Here is a 15189-nt window from a genome sequence, read left to right as displayed (position 1 = left end):
ATGCTAACGGGGGAGGATGAAGGGCACTGGTGCGTTTTTCGCACACAGATTTGAGCCAGGATAATTTTTCATGAGAATTTTTCTCCCAAAATTTATTTCAGCTCTACTAAGGGAAAAACTGGGGAAATCCAGTCCTCCAGCAACAGACGAGCAGAAGAATCTGAGCCGCAACCTCTGCTGACGATGCAGAGAAAGGATGCAGGAAAAAAATCCCTGCAACGCTGGGGAGGCGGCCAGAAGAAGCAGGTTTGTTGATGGGATAAAATCCCTGGAGACTGGGCTCTGAACGGGAGCTTGGCAAAGAACCCTTGCCTTCTAACTGGCAGCCACATCACACGCTCAGCAGACGCACTGATTCAGCATGGCCTGTTATTCCAGAACAGGTGTCGTTTTTTCTTTTTCCTTCTGCTTTGAGGAAAGACAAACAGGAAACCACTGAGCTGGATTCGAAACACAAAGACAACTGTGTCCCAAAGGACCAGCCTGAATTCCCTGTTCTAATTGATCAAGGGCGTTGAAATGTATTTATGTATTTATTTACCTCATTTATATCCCACTTTCCTCCCCAATGGGGACACAAAGTGGCTTACATCATTCCGTCCTTCTCCATTTTATCCCTACAACAACCCTGTGGGGTGGGTTAATCTGAGAGTGTGTGTCTAGCCCAACGTCACACACAACAAAAATAAGCAAAGGTTACCAAGACTGAACACATATAAAGATACGTTATACTGCAACTCCAGTTTATCCTGCCTAGCGGCCTATCTCTAAACTCTTAGGGCTAAACCTAAACCACATGTGATTCTGAAGTTCTGGGACTGGAAAGCCAGATGTGTAAATTGACCCTAAGAAGGAGCCAAGGGGGGGCTGGATTGGGGCTGTGGCATTGGGGAAAGGGGCCACTCTCCCCTCCAGTTTCCTCATGCTTTAAGGCTCAAAAAAAGCCCAATACTACCCCCCCCCCAAACACAGGGATGGAGGGACAAGATTCCATGCCCAGTTTAGATGGAGGGGGGGGCTGTTTTGTGAAACCAAATAGTTGATTCCAGATCTCCAGAATAATCCATAGTTTTGGCCCTTAGACTGCAGCTTTCTGCAGCTTGGCTGACTGAGATCCCACAGATGGACTTAGGATGTTCTACAAGAGAAGTATGGACTTCATCTCCGGACTCTCAGAATATTCCAGATCCCTGTGTCCTCTTGGCAGGCATCTGAACAGAAGTTCTTTCTGCCCTAGAGGGTGTTTGCCACTCACTGGTTTATCAGAGTTTAAAATCATTATCCTTGAACTAAAGACATCCTTTTTTAAAGGTCTTGTCTTCTATAATTTTTATGGACCGTCCCCCCCAGTGCGCACCTGCCACTGGAATGCTGCTGCTCGTTCAAATGACTTTAACAGCTGCTACTGTGTTTCCCATGCACATTTGTGTACAACATGGCATGAACTTCATATGCACACTGTCAGTGTGATGATTGTGCACACACGTTTCTCTCTCTCTACACACATGAAAGATGTGGCTATGGCAGAATCTCCATGTACAGGCAAAACAGTGTGCAAAATCATCATGTGACTACTACAAGGGTGTGCATTAACATTCCACACCCTCTCAGGCAGGGATGAAGCAACCTTGCTGGATATCCTCATCCACCTGAAATATGGTATTCCTTTCCATTAGAAACTTCGAAGTGGCTTTTGAAATCTAGAGCCAGTTCCTACGTGACCCTAGTGGTTCTGTTCATGTGGTTCCTTTATGCATACATTACCAGAGTACTACGGGGAGAAAATCTACATAGAAGTCACTCCTACGTCTTTGCATTGATGTATGAATTGCCCTTCAGTTAAGCACATGGAAAGGGGAAGGTAGTTATGGTAGTTTAAAGCTGTTCAAATCTGCAGCAAACAGACATTTTAAAAAAATGTGCTGGCAGTTACTTGTGCCCAAAAGACAGTCCAGATTTTTACAACAACAACAACAATCTAATTTCTGTTTGATTTGCTTTCAAAAGGAGCAGCGGCCTCTTCATGTCATAAAACAGACACTGTGTTTTTATCAACTATATATCCCAACTCACACACGGAATCAAAATCCATCCGTGCTGAAATCGTCTCTAATATTCCCCACATTTCAGAAAAATTCAGCCTTTGGTTAAAACAAACAGGGACCTACTTCGATGTATTGTCGAAGGCTTTCACGGCTGGAGAACGATGGTTGTTGTGGGTTTTCCGGGCTGTATTGCCGTGGTCTTGGCATTGTAGTTCCTGACGTTTCGCCAGCAGCTGTGGCTGGCATCTTCAGAGGTGTAGCACACCAAAACACTGAGAGATCTCTGTCTTTTGGTGCTACACCTCTGAAGATGCCAGCCACAGCTGCTGGCGAAACGTCAGGAACTACAATGCCAAGACCACGGCAATACAGCCCGGAAAACCCACAACAACCAGGGACCTACTTCCCTTAGAGAGGTGTGCACCAATACAAGCTGCGACTTTCCAAAACCTGAGGTTTGTTTTGATCCCAGTTTAAAGGAGGAATGGGACGCACCAGTTAGAGGAAGAAGAACAAAGCCTAATATTCACGAAAGGAAGAACTATTTTTTCCAACTTTTCAATGTTTTCAGAAGCTTGGATAAGCAACCAAATCAGGTGCATCTGCAAACTGGTGGAAAAAACTGTCTCAACAACCTGGGTAATTTGGTACTTTTTGATAGCCTACTAAAATGTAGGCATTAAAATGGCCTATGGAAAGTGACACAACAAAAACGTCTCTCTTTTCTCTGTGTTTTCAAATTCACCATGCATTAATGTTGTACTGAAAACTTGTGAGAGATACAAAACCAGCACCCTGCCATCTGTTGACCGCTATATTGCTGCTGAGTTACTTTCTTCTCAGGTCCAGAGGAGTTAGCCGTGTCAGTCTGTAGTCGCAAAATAGTAAAGAGTCTAGCAGCACCTTTAACCAACTTTTTTGTAGCATAAGCTTTTGAGAACCACAGCTCTCTTCATCAGATGCATCTTAAAGGCGCTACTGGACTATTTTTCTTCTCAGGACAGTAATTTAAAGACTGTCTGTGGGTAAGTACAGGCCCGGAAGGAGAGTGTTGTTGTAACCATCTGTACCACTTCAGGCTGCAGGTGGGGAATACCTTTTTTGAAGTTCCCATATATTAATAATTTCCTGTAAATGGAAAACTAGAGTTGGTTTCCACAAAGCGGTTTCCCCATTTCACTCTTTTCCACTGTGATTCTTTGTTCTCTTTTCCTGTTTTGCCTTATGCTTGCCATTCCTCCGTCCACCTCAAGGGGGCGTTTTGCCATTTTAAGAAAATTAATAGTCGACGTATCATGATACAATGTAGCAATGCATCTTCTACCACTAATTGTTTTTAAAAGGCAAAAAGCCCGCCAGTGGCGATGATGAGGAAATGGCAGATGAAAACGGAAATGGTGCTGCACGTGGCACTGGATTTGGGTGGGGAGGTGCGGAACTCCACAGCTTCCCACCCAGACATTCCCCAAACCGGCATTCAATATGATCTTTGAGCCTTCAGGAAAGATTGAACCAAAGCAGGTTTAGGGAAACATGCAGCAGAGACAGGGGTAAACCTAGAAGGCTGTCAGAAGTACGACAATGTCAGGTTGAAACCTGAAATTAAGCCTGCTGTGCTTTTTGAGGGGAGGGGGTATGGAGCAAGAACTCTGTGTGTGGGGGGGGGGGAACCTAGCTCAAAATGCAAAAGGCTATGACAGAAGCTTTCACCAAGATGTACTAATTTTTAATTTGCAGGAAATTCTTAACGTGAGGTGAGCACTAATCATGTGACCCCCCTCCCCCGTTTGAAGGCGGCAGATGACTGTTTATCAAGCATTGCAAGCAGGAAGCCAAAGCTGATTTAGCTAGCCTTCTGTAATATCCTACCAATAAGCTTATCTGCAACCATCACGTATACGTACTTATAAATTCTACTTCCGGTTAAGCAAAATGCCTGTTTCATCCAGAATACAGGATCCTTTTTATACCTCACAGCCACCCCATGCACTGACCGTTCTGTTATCTACTATCTATAACTAAGCCTCCCTATAATATCAATTATACGGAAGAGATCCAAGACAAAAGCCTTTGGCGGCAGTGAAACCCTTTTGGGAACACTAAGAAAGTCAGGGAGGCAGCAACATACAGGTCACACACAGTGGACAAAATGCCACAGGTGGTGTTAGTGGTGGAATTCAAGCCCCGAAGGGAAGGTGTTCTTGAGGTAAAGGCCTGGGTAAAGTAGAGACTACCTGAAGCTGTTTGTGTGTACTGGTGGTTGGTTGGTTGGTTGTTGTGACCAGGGCTCTCCTGAGGTAAAAGTTTAAGATAACATAAGGAGGAGCTGTCTAAAAGATCCAAAGTAAGTTAAAACAAAACCACTACAACAAGCATGAAACTGATTGGTTTAGCCAGTCTCCTGTTAATATCCTATCAAGTGCTGCAGAGAATTTAAGCACCCCCTTTCGTTCCTGGATTTGATTGGTTATGAATGTCTGGGTAGAAGTCTTCTTACCATTCATCCTGGTGTGTCTGAATGCATTCCCATCCTCTAATCTACCCTATGAATTGATCTTAGAAGATACAATTCACAGTGTAATTAGAGGACGTGCATATGCTCCCAGACCAACACTTGCCTCACTTCTCTTAACCTGCTGAAGAAGATCATGGGATAGTTAAAAAAGAGAGATTTAACTATCTTATTGATCGATTAGTGTGCCTAGCAATCTCTCTCCATCGAAGATTAACCTGCTTTACAATAACCTTTGGAGGGGAAATTTTAACTGCTGATTTTGGTGAGCATCTTGTTAATTGCTTGCTTGACGTGAGTGGTGGAACTCCGTCTTCGGGTCTTGCCCTGGACCATCTTGCGACGCCGTACTTCCCGGCAAAGCTCATAAAAGGCTTCCATGATGTTACCTTCCCCGGTGCAAGCTGAGCATTCATAAAAGGCGCAAGCAAGTTCGGTGGCCAGCTTTTCCCCTTCTTCGGTGCTGACCTGTCTGGAGTGGTCCAGGTCAGCTTTGTTTCCAACTAGGATCAAAGTAACATTCTTGGGTTTTTTAACTTCATCCAGCAAGTTCTTAAGGGGGAGGACTTCTTCAAAGCTCCCTCGATCAGTGATGTCATAAACCAGCACAAAGCCTTCTCCCCATCGGACGTGCCCTTCTCTCTGAATAGCATCTTCCTGTGTGGAAAGAGAAATGACAGAAGCGTGTTTGTGGTGAGAAAAAGATATTAAAACGTTTGTTTTGCAGAGGTTTTTATTCTGATTTAGTAATGTCATGCTTTGGATAAGAACTGTGACCCATAAAAATGACAGGAAGCTCTCCGGGGCCAAGGTGCTTACAAAACAAAGAAGCAGAAAACATTTTTCTGCATTGTTTTGTGACCAAAATGTCAATTGCTTTCTAGTGTTTTCTAGTGTGAACAATGAGACGCTACAACCAATGAACAAGAAAACAAAAAATGAGCATTACTAAAACTTGCAATATTCTTTTTACACTTAATCATTTTTTAACTTTAACCATTTAATACACTCTGACATCCTGTGCTGTTATGCAATGGATCTCTCCCTTGTTGGTACAGACATCCTTACCATGTCTACTGATAGCCTGATTTTGTTGCTTTGGTTGTCATAATGGTGGCCAGGCCCTTTATGTTCCCTTTTCCTTTAGAGAATTTTAATTTTTTTTAAACTTTATATTGATTTGTATGTGTGTGTAAATGGCTGTCAAGTCGCAGCTAACTTACAGCGACCCCTACTGAAGTTTTCAAGGCAAAAGACAGAGGTGGTTTGCCACTACCTGCCTCTGCACAGCAACCCTGGTCTTCCTTGCTGGTCTCCCATTAAAGTACTAACTAGCACCAACCCTACCTAGCCTCTGAGATTTGACAAGATCGTGCTAGCCTGGTCAGGGTTTATGAAAATTTACAAAACCATTTTATTCATATCTGGGGAGTCTCCCAAGTATGTAGAGACCCCTTGTCTGTAGGTGGCCCAGTTGTGTTGCTTTTACCATCCACAGAGGCCAGCCAATTTACTCTTAGATATAATGATTAAAAGCATTCCACTCCTCTTCTCCATCTTGATTTCAGAACATGGTTGAAGACCTGGGGACCCTCTGGACATCTCCAGATTATTGTCCATATCAAGGAGATTCAAACAGTTAAATCGACAAATATTTTTGTGTGAGAATGATATAAACTGGTTGGAAAACAGATAGGCGAAATCTCAGAGGTTCCTCAATGCCAGCTGTCTGGTTTTGTGTGCATGTGTGTTCCCTGTTCACGCTAGTCAGGGTTCTATGTTCTCAAACTACTTATTTTCTTTTAGGTGAAGAAGTTAATAGATTTTTATCAGTTTTCAGAACAGCTGCATGCTTGTGTTTTCTCTGTATCATACCAGATACACCTAACAGTCATTCTCTCATACACTTTTTTTTCACCTTTCAGCCCCACTGCCTAATTCTTTTTTACATATACCTATATAATCCCACCTATTCAGGGGCAAAAGAAATATGGCAAAGTTCTTTTTTAGTATGTAAAAGCTTCTTTTCCTTTAAAAAATTAATAAAATATAATGAGAGCCTGGTTTTAATTGGTGAAACTAGGGGAGAGGGGAGTGCTAAAAGGTTCCACTCCTTCTTCCCTTTCCACGGAGCCCCAATCTGACAGTCACATATGCAATTTATATTTACAGAACTGACAGAGATCTGTGGTCTTTATCATGGCAGTTTGGGTCCTGAGAATGCTATCTTCCGATGATGCAGTCTGTTCCATGATGGTGTATATAAATGTGTTAAGCCTTCAAAGATACCTCAGGATCCATTTTGCAAATTTCCCCCCACACCAGTCTAATATGGGCTGCCCTTCTGGAACTTGTTTACACTTCGACTTCCTGGGAGACTTGTTGCCTGACAGGAAGTGGTCTAGTTTTGTTCTTCTGTTTGATTTTCCTGGGCTCAAGAAACCAGGCTGCGCTCATGCTTTCAGGACAAATTACAAGTAAGGAAACAGAAGTGATCAATGTGGGAATTTCCCACAATACAGGGGGCAAAGGGGGGGGGTCTGCAGTGGGAGTCAGAAATCAGAAGATATTGTTGCCCCTCCTCACCCAAATAGAAATGCCATTCCATTAGACAAACTGCATACATCCCAATTTTTAATATCGTGCATATTAAAACTTTCCCAGGGTGTTCATTACATTAGACCGGTGCCGAATCTTTGTTGTAAGGATGAGTAGAATGCATACTCACTTGGCCAGCTGTGTCTAGTATTTCCATGGTAACAACTTCGTCGTCAATGGTAGCTTGATGACGATAAGTAGACTCTTGGAACAAACATGAGGAAAACACATTAAGACACCACAGCAAATGGCTAGGGATTCATCACATTTCTGTCTCGCCCATTAGTCCTGCCACCCTTTAGCACCTACTGTTCCATGAAAAAGAAGCCTACTATTATTCCAATTTCCTTGGAACTCAGTGGAGCTATTGATTAATCTGGCCCTTTCAGCTCCCTTAGCTTTTATCTCACACCAGCCTTGCGTTTGTCACTGGAATGTGGAAGCCAATCTTGGAGTTCTACCACTAATTCTTTTTCAAGCAGTTTATTTTGCCTTCTCAACAATCCTGGGAGGTAGGAAACCATTATTACAGCTTTGTAGGTGAAGGCCTTGTGAAATGGGAACTTATCAGTGGCACTTGCTGACATCTTTCCTGAAGCTCGCCAAGTGTTTTTCTAAAGTGGATGGGTCCAGATGGGACTTTTAACTAACAAGGCTTCTGATTTGCCAGGCAGTTTTTTTTTAAAAAAGTTGCTTTGGCAGCAACTGCCACCACAGCATAAGGATCTTCATTGCATGACTGAGGGTAAGCTGTGTATATGCAAGAAAATATGTTAAAACAGTATGTTCATTTACAAAGGCATCCCATTATACAGAGCTTCTGCCTGAAGTGTTGAAGAGTTACTATTAGTTATGCATAACCTTACTCCCTGACATTTTGTGGTTAGCTCCATTTCCTGCAGCTGCCATTTTGTGGTTGGGCCCACCATACTATGTCAGAATAACAAAAGTGCCCTCAGGGTCTAAAAGGCTGGGGACCCCTGACGTAGGCAAATACCAAAGGGTAGGATTTTATTAAAACAGTATTTATTTCTGATTTATATGATTTGTGACTGATCTAATCCTCTATTGAACTGCTGAGCAGAGCAACTATGCAGCAAAGTCTCTCTCTCTCTCTCTCTCTCTCTCTCTGTAGTAAGTAGTAGTAGTAGTAGTAGTAGTAGTAGTAGTAGTAGTAGTAGTAGTAGTAGTAGACGTAGACCTGAATCAGGCTGTGTGAAAACACGCATGCACAAAAACTGAACTGCATTGTACTGCGTGGTTAGGAAGGAATACAGTGAAACAATCTGCCAAACAGCCATAAACAGGTTGACAAACAGTTGCACTGATCAATGAAATACCAGTTTCCTGTTCACAACTGGTGAACTGGCAGGGATTTGAGCATCCCTGATTAGGGCACATCCACAGTGCGTGGGAAAACAATGGACATATCAAGGTCCACTGGTGACTACAACATCATCCCACACAGGTCTACGCATGGCAGTTGGTTGTGACAACTGAACCACCACAAGCTGTGCCGTTCCCATGGCAACAGTTGCATTATGAGACTGGAGGGAGGGAGAAATAGAGTCAAAATGAATTTACCTCAAAGTTCTCCTCTGTGAATAAATATTACTGAAAATGAATGTTTGCTAACGTTTGACACTCAGTGAGATGTTTGATTTCGGTATTGGTTGGTATTTGAGAACTGACATGTAATGTCATTTAGTATTTGAAAAGGATATATGTTTCTAAAGTAAAGTTTCAAACTTTGCATTTTGGATTGGGAATTTCACATTCTAAATTCGTTTTGGGGGGGAACCATCCAAGTTTTATTTTTCAAAGATTTGTTGCCAAAACTTAGTTAAGATGCCTGTTTTCAGTTATTTGGCTTTGCTTATTAGGGGGCTTCTTGTTTTGTGTTAAAGTGCTGAACAAACAGCTCTGGAAGAAGTCATCTTGGATGTGCGCTGTTTTTTTTTTTTGTCTTGGGGTTTATGTGAAGATTCAATCACTCGCTGGAAACTGAAATTTACAACATGCAACTGCTGAAATCTTGGCATAGTGCAGGATGAATCTGTGCCATCTGCTGGACCACACAGAACAGGAATTAGCCAGGCCTGCCACTCTACCTGTCTAGGGACTGGCAACGTCCTCACAACTGAAGATAACAAGGCTACTGCCCAAGGACTTCTCCGGAACAATAATCAAGCCCAGCCTTGGAGTTAGCAATAAAAAAACAGGACAGATTTTTTTAGGGCTGTCTCTTTGCACGACATGCTGAAATGATTGCTTCTTTGCTTCTCTTGTCTCAAGTAGGATCTCCAAGAAATGGCTTCCTTACACATGATTTATATGTTTATGGAAGAGCTACCAAAATCATAAACCCTCCAGGTCCCTGAGTCAAGGGGAGTGAATTGGGTCTGGAAACTCAGGCTGCTAATCAACCTGCTTGGTCTTATCTTAACATCTCAATCTTTAAGTAAGATTGATAGCATCTGAATCCTCAGCTTGGCAAAAATACAGAACTAACTTTCAGATTTATTATCATGGCTGAAGGAACCTCCCTCGAAAGCCAAACTCAATGGTTATAATATGAATTTTGTGTTAGACAGACTCATCTGCCACAGAGGCTGGCTGCAAAAAAATCAGACCGAGTGCCCCCCTCTATGGCACCATCTCCTACTTCTGCAAAACTAGGCAATGGAGAAATGAGCTTTCCTTACAGTAGCCCAAAGGCTACAACCTGCAAAGAATTGTGTGAGCCAAAAGCATGTGCTGTACCAACATTTACATGGCTTTGTGCCACTTTCTCCCCACCTCAACAGCTGCTTGGGGTAAGTATAAGACTGAAGTGGGGGGAATGGCTCAGGGCGAAAGGATTAAATCATCTTCTTCTCACACATATACACCCTTGGCCCAAATCAGTCCCCCCAGAGCTGCCATTACCAATTTGGTGTAGTGCTTAAAAGTGCGAGATTCTAATCTGGAGAGCCGGGTTTGATTCCCCACTCCTCCACTTGTAGCCAGCTGGGTGACCTTGGGTCAGTCACAGCTTCTAGGAGCTCTCTCAGCTCCACCCACCTCACAGGGTGATTGTTGTTGTGGGGTAATAACAACATACTTTGTAAATTGCTCTGAGTGGGTGTTAAGTCATCCTGAAGGTCAGTATATAAATCGAATGTTATTATTATATCAAAATATAGAGTGGTCTAGACAGATCTTCCCACACCACCCCTGTTTCGTTGCTCTCTTCTCTGTGCCTTTTGTAACTAAATTTGATTGGTCATTGGCATAATTTGGGATTTTTAAAAAATCACTGCTGTTATTTTGAGGAATTTGATTTAATTCTTTCATATCCAGATCCACAAGTGGCTCAGAAACCATTAGTTTGAAATATGTCCAACTCACACTTTAAATATTTAGATCCATGCCTGAGATTCTGGTTAGTTTAGCTTATTTTTCTTTTTTTATAAAAATAACAGCAAGAAGAAAATATCAGGCTACAACATACTGGAATCGTTGATTGTATCTTCCCCCCAACCAATTAACTTCTATATTGCTAGGTACACAGAGTCCTTACAAAGAAAGTGCAGAGAGAAGAAAAGCAGAACGTGGACTCAAAAATTCTCTGCAGGGTTGATTTGTTCTATAAAGAATAAACTAGAATTTTGTAGAATACACCCAAAGAGGATCTGGAGATGTGTTGAACTCCTATGTACCCCACAACAGTGCAAACCACACCAGGGAGGGTTTGATCTTTTATGTAGCAGTACAGTCAATATGACCACTTCATTAAGATGGGGGGAAAGCCCATTTCTCCAACAGGATTTGACTCCAGTGGCACCTTAGAGACCAACCAGATTTTCAGTGTACAAGCTTTCAAGAGTCAAAGCTCCCTTCTTCAGATAACTTCTGAAGTTTGACTGAAGCATTGACTCTTGAAAGCTTATACGATAAAAATCTTGTTGGTCTCTATGGTGCCACTGGACTCAAATCCTCCTGTTCTACTGCAGACCAACACAGCTACCCACCTAAAACATTTCTCCAATGCATTCCAAGTGCTTAAAGTTTGGAGCAAATGGCAGGATTGTGTGGATGTTACTGTGATTCTGCATGAGCGTAGGAAAAAGAAAACAAAGAATGTGATTTTAGGCAGAGAATCTGATTTTCTGAGAATCCTGTTTGTGTGTGTGCTGTCAAGTCACAACTGACTCATGGCGACCCTAGCAAGGGCTTTCAAGGCAAGTGCGGAGCAATGGTTTGCCATTACCTTCCTCTCCTGAGCAACCCCAGCCTTCCTTGGTGGTCTCCTATCAAAACACTAACCTGCGCCAACCCTGCTGAGCTTCTGAGATCTGACCGGATTCGGCTCTACATGCTGCCTTCCCTCACTGAGAATCTTCGCTTTCATTAAAAAAAGTCAAGTTGACTTCCTCTAAGTATGTAGTGTGCTCACCATCATAGGAGTTACAGAAAGATATTTCAAAACCAGAAATTATATTTTTAGCCCACCGTTCCTCCCAGGAGCCCAGGGCAACTTCAGTGGTTCTTTTCCCCGTCCATTTTATCCTCAGGAGAACCCTGAGAAGCGTGTTAGGTAGAGAGGGGAAAAGGAGAGTAAACTGGTTCGAGGTCACCAGATGAGTTTTCCGTGGCAAATGGGAACGTGAACCTGGGTCTCCCCCGTCCTGCTCTGCTGGTGAAATGGACCTGAAAATAAGCTCAAATAGAAGCAGACATGTTGCCAAAGGGGGGAAGAAACAATATTCCAGGTGGGCCAGTGTTCCCATTGACACAATGGTCAATACAGCTTCACAGCTGCCCTAGTAAAGATGAAGAAGAGATATAAAGATCCCTGCCATGGAGCAGCAGAGATCAGCCATCAGGGCAGAAGAAGGACTGTGGTGAGGACTTTGAAATATCACACAAAGCTGCCTGATACTGAGTGGAGCCTTTGGTCAATCAAGGTCAACGTGGTCTACTCTGACTGGCAGTGGTTCTCCAGGGACTCAGGGAAGAGGCCTTTCCTATCAACTACTACCAGATGCTTTTAACAGGAAATGCCAGCAGGGACTGAACCTGGGACCCTCTGCATGAAAAGCAGACAGTCTACCGCTATGCCACAGTTCTTCCATTGCTTCTTCCAAGATCTTCCCACTGCTGCTGCTGCAAGGAGTCACCAACTTTCATGGGAGCCCCTCAAAACAACAGCCTCCAGCCAATCCAGCCAGAGGGGGTGGACACTGCAGAAGAGCATCAAAGACAGCACAAAAGTGCAGCCAGGATAAGAGGAGGACTGGGTGAACGGCTAGCTTTTTCAAGCCTTCTCTATTGTAACTGTCTTAGGAGCAAATTGCAGGAAGTTTGGGAAGGGAGGAAGAAACAAGGGACAAAGGCCAGCACGTGCAGTAATTCAGGCTGTGATTTTTAATACCTTTTAGACCATCTGGCGAGTACTAAAGACAAAAAAACAACCTGCGCAGCAGAGAGCCAAAGAACGTTCCCTCTTTGCTTGCAAATGCTTGCAAACACTCTTCCAACTCCTTTTATTGCGGCAGGCTGCCTTGCATTATTCAACTCCATGTGGCACTGGGGGAACGTTCTCCACCTGACTTCATTTCACTCCTGCCACATATGAAAGCTACATCTTGAGGCGGGTGTGAAAGAAGAACCCGCAGGCCCTTTCTCACATTTGCCTTGAGTTCCTTCACCTGTTTCTGCTCTCTCCCTCCATGTCCCCATTGGGCATTTGAGAATCTGGCACAGTCAGCCTGGTTCTTAAGGAGCCCAAGGCAATGCCCTCCCTGTCTGTTTCCAGGCTGATACATGAGAAAAACGAAGGAATATTTTCATCGCTGATTTCTATAACAGACGCTACACCAATTCCCTTTGGTGGAGGAGAGTTGGAGAGGCACAGCAGTGACAGAAAAGAGATAAAACGGGTACTTGTATATTCTTCCCCCTCACCCCTTTTGCCAACTGGGGCCGTTTCCAGACGGCTTACCTGGCTCCGGAACGTTGTGCCATCTTGCGGGGAAAACGCGAAATATCGCGTTTTCTCGCGTGAGAAAACGTGATATTTCGCGTTTTCCCCGCAAGATGGTGCAACGTTCCGGAGCCAGGTAAGCCGTCTGGAAACGGCCCGGAAGAGTCTTTGAGAGACAGGCGGTATCATGGAAGCAGCCAGAAAGTCGAGGTTAGGAGTTAGCTTTGAACACCTGAGAAACAAAACCCATCCAATCACCCATGCATGGAAATCTTCTGGCATTCCCCTCCATTTTTTTATTGTATTGACTGATGTTGTTGTAACCCGCCCTGAGCCTGCTCGTGGGGAGGACAGGCTAAATATCCTATAAAATAAATTTTAAAAAATAAATTCCTGTAGCCTCTACGGCCCCTCTAAAGGTCATTTCTGGGGTTGTGAAATCTGTTCAGAGAAACAGCCATATGGGTATGTGGGTTGAAAGGAGGAGGGTCAAGAGGTCAAAACCTACCTCTCTCCTCAACAGAGCTGCACTTTCAGAAGGAAAAGGAAAGTTTCCACCCCTTGCCCTTCCTTGCTCCAGTTCCCTCAACCTGTACAGCTGTTCCATCACAAATTATCTTTCTGGGGGTCAGAAGGGGCAGCAGGAATCCAGGAAAGCTCCATGTTTCATGCTTGGAATAGTAGGAAACCCATCGGCTGTGTGCCATTAATTAATCATGCGATACTCCTGATCTAGAACAGCATGCCGCTTCCCTCCTAACAGAAATTAGTGCCACCACACTGCATCCCAAGACAGTTTTTCATGGGTTTAAAGAGTTCATTTCCCTCCATCCTACAAGGGTGCTCATATGTAATTCCCAACAAGGGAGCAGGAGAAACCTTCCGCCAATTGCAGTGCTTCGAATGGCTCGTTACGATTCCTCTTCTTGGGTAAACATACTTGGGAGAGAGGGGACAAGGGAATTTGTGCCCTTTTAGAGCATAACAAGATGGCAGCTTTGAGAAATCAATTTTAATTCACTGCAAAACCTCTTTTTCTGGGGAAAGAGGTGGAGGAACTCACCCGGGGCAACTCCCAGGATAAGGAGGCGCGCTTCTCACTACATGCATGTGTGCACAGCACGCATGCTCCCAGGACTGTGTGATGATGTCACTTCCAGGAAGTGATGTCATCACGCAGGCCCTGGCCACCCCAGGAGCGCTCCTGTGCTCCATGGTCGGCCTGGATAAGACTAAAATTGGCCTGGAACGGGCCGCTCTGCCATGGGGGAGAACTCCCCCACCCAGCAGTGGCCGGATTTGGGCTGTTTGGGGCCCAAATTGGGCAAAAATGGGCCCCAAATGGCCTGGATCAGTCTGAAACAGGCTGATGCCACATGGGAGAGCACTCCCTCACTTGGCAGTAGCCCAAACCTGGCCATTTAGGGCCCAATGTGGGCCGTTTGGGGCCCTAAATGGGCCCAAAATGGCCTGGATTGGGTCCGAAACAGCCAGGATTGGGCCACTGCCAGGTGGGGGAGGGGTTCCCCTGCCCAACAGTGGCCCGTTCCAGGCCATTTCAGACCTGACCCTGGTTGTTTTGGGCCCCAAATGGCGCAAACAGGCCATTTTAAAAATACCCACATGGCACTGGTCACATGGGTAATTTACAGAGGTGCCAGAACACTGTTCTGTCACCTTCCTGCTCAAAAAAAGCCTTGGAGATAGGCATAATCCATAACAGGCACACGTGCAGATTTGTAGAATCAAATTTACAAGACTCTAAAATGGGTAAAAAAAAATTCTGAAGAGCAATATGATTTTGATCAATTTAAGACTGAATTTGAAACAATTATGTACAAATCATGAATGTGTTACTGCAAAACTGTATAAATTGTGTTGATGAGACAGAAGAAGAGCAAGTCAAAGAATGTATGATTAAATGGGCTAAAAATTTTGCATTATCAAAATGCCAACAGCAACTGTCTCTCCACTGTCTGCAAAGTAACAAATTGTAACAAATTTGGAGCTCCACACTTGAAAGGAAGACCTGCCTATCAAGCTAAATTGGGCTTAGACTGGGGTTT

The 15189-nt window shown here is 44.0% G+C and overlaps 1 protein-coding gene across 2 annotated transcripts in view; it reads right to left on the bottom strand.

The window, feature by feature from the left end:
* Positions 1-3788: 3788 nt before the first annotated feature.
* Positions 3789-15189, bottom strand: part of RERG (RAS like estrogen regulated growth inhibitor) — a 135477-nt gene continuing 124076 nt past the window's right edge. For both annotated transcript variants that reach the window (XM_054988838.1, XM_054988839.1), the window contains 2 exons: positions 7286-7359; positions 3789-5214 (listed from right to left, as the gene is read on the bottom strand). In XM_054988838.1, coding sequence (XP_054844813.1) covers positions 4807-5214; positions 7286-7359 — 482 coding nt within the window. In that variant the 3' untranslated portion in view covers positions 3789-4806. The remainder of the gene's footprint in view (positions 5215-7285; positions 7360-15189) is intronic.

The sequence above is a fragment of the Eublepharis macularius genome, chromosome 9, assembly GCF_028583425.1.
Source record: "Eublepharis macularius isolate TG4126 chromosome 9, MPM_Emac_v1.0, whole genome shotgun sequence".
Lineage (NCBI taxonomy): Eukaryota > Metazoa > Chordata > Lepidosauria > Squamata > Eublepharidae > Eublepharis > Eublepharis macularius.
Note: the sequence above shows the minus strand (reverse complement) of the source record. Positions and strands in the feature narration are given on the sequence as shown.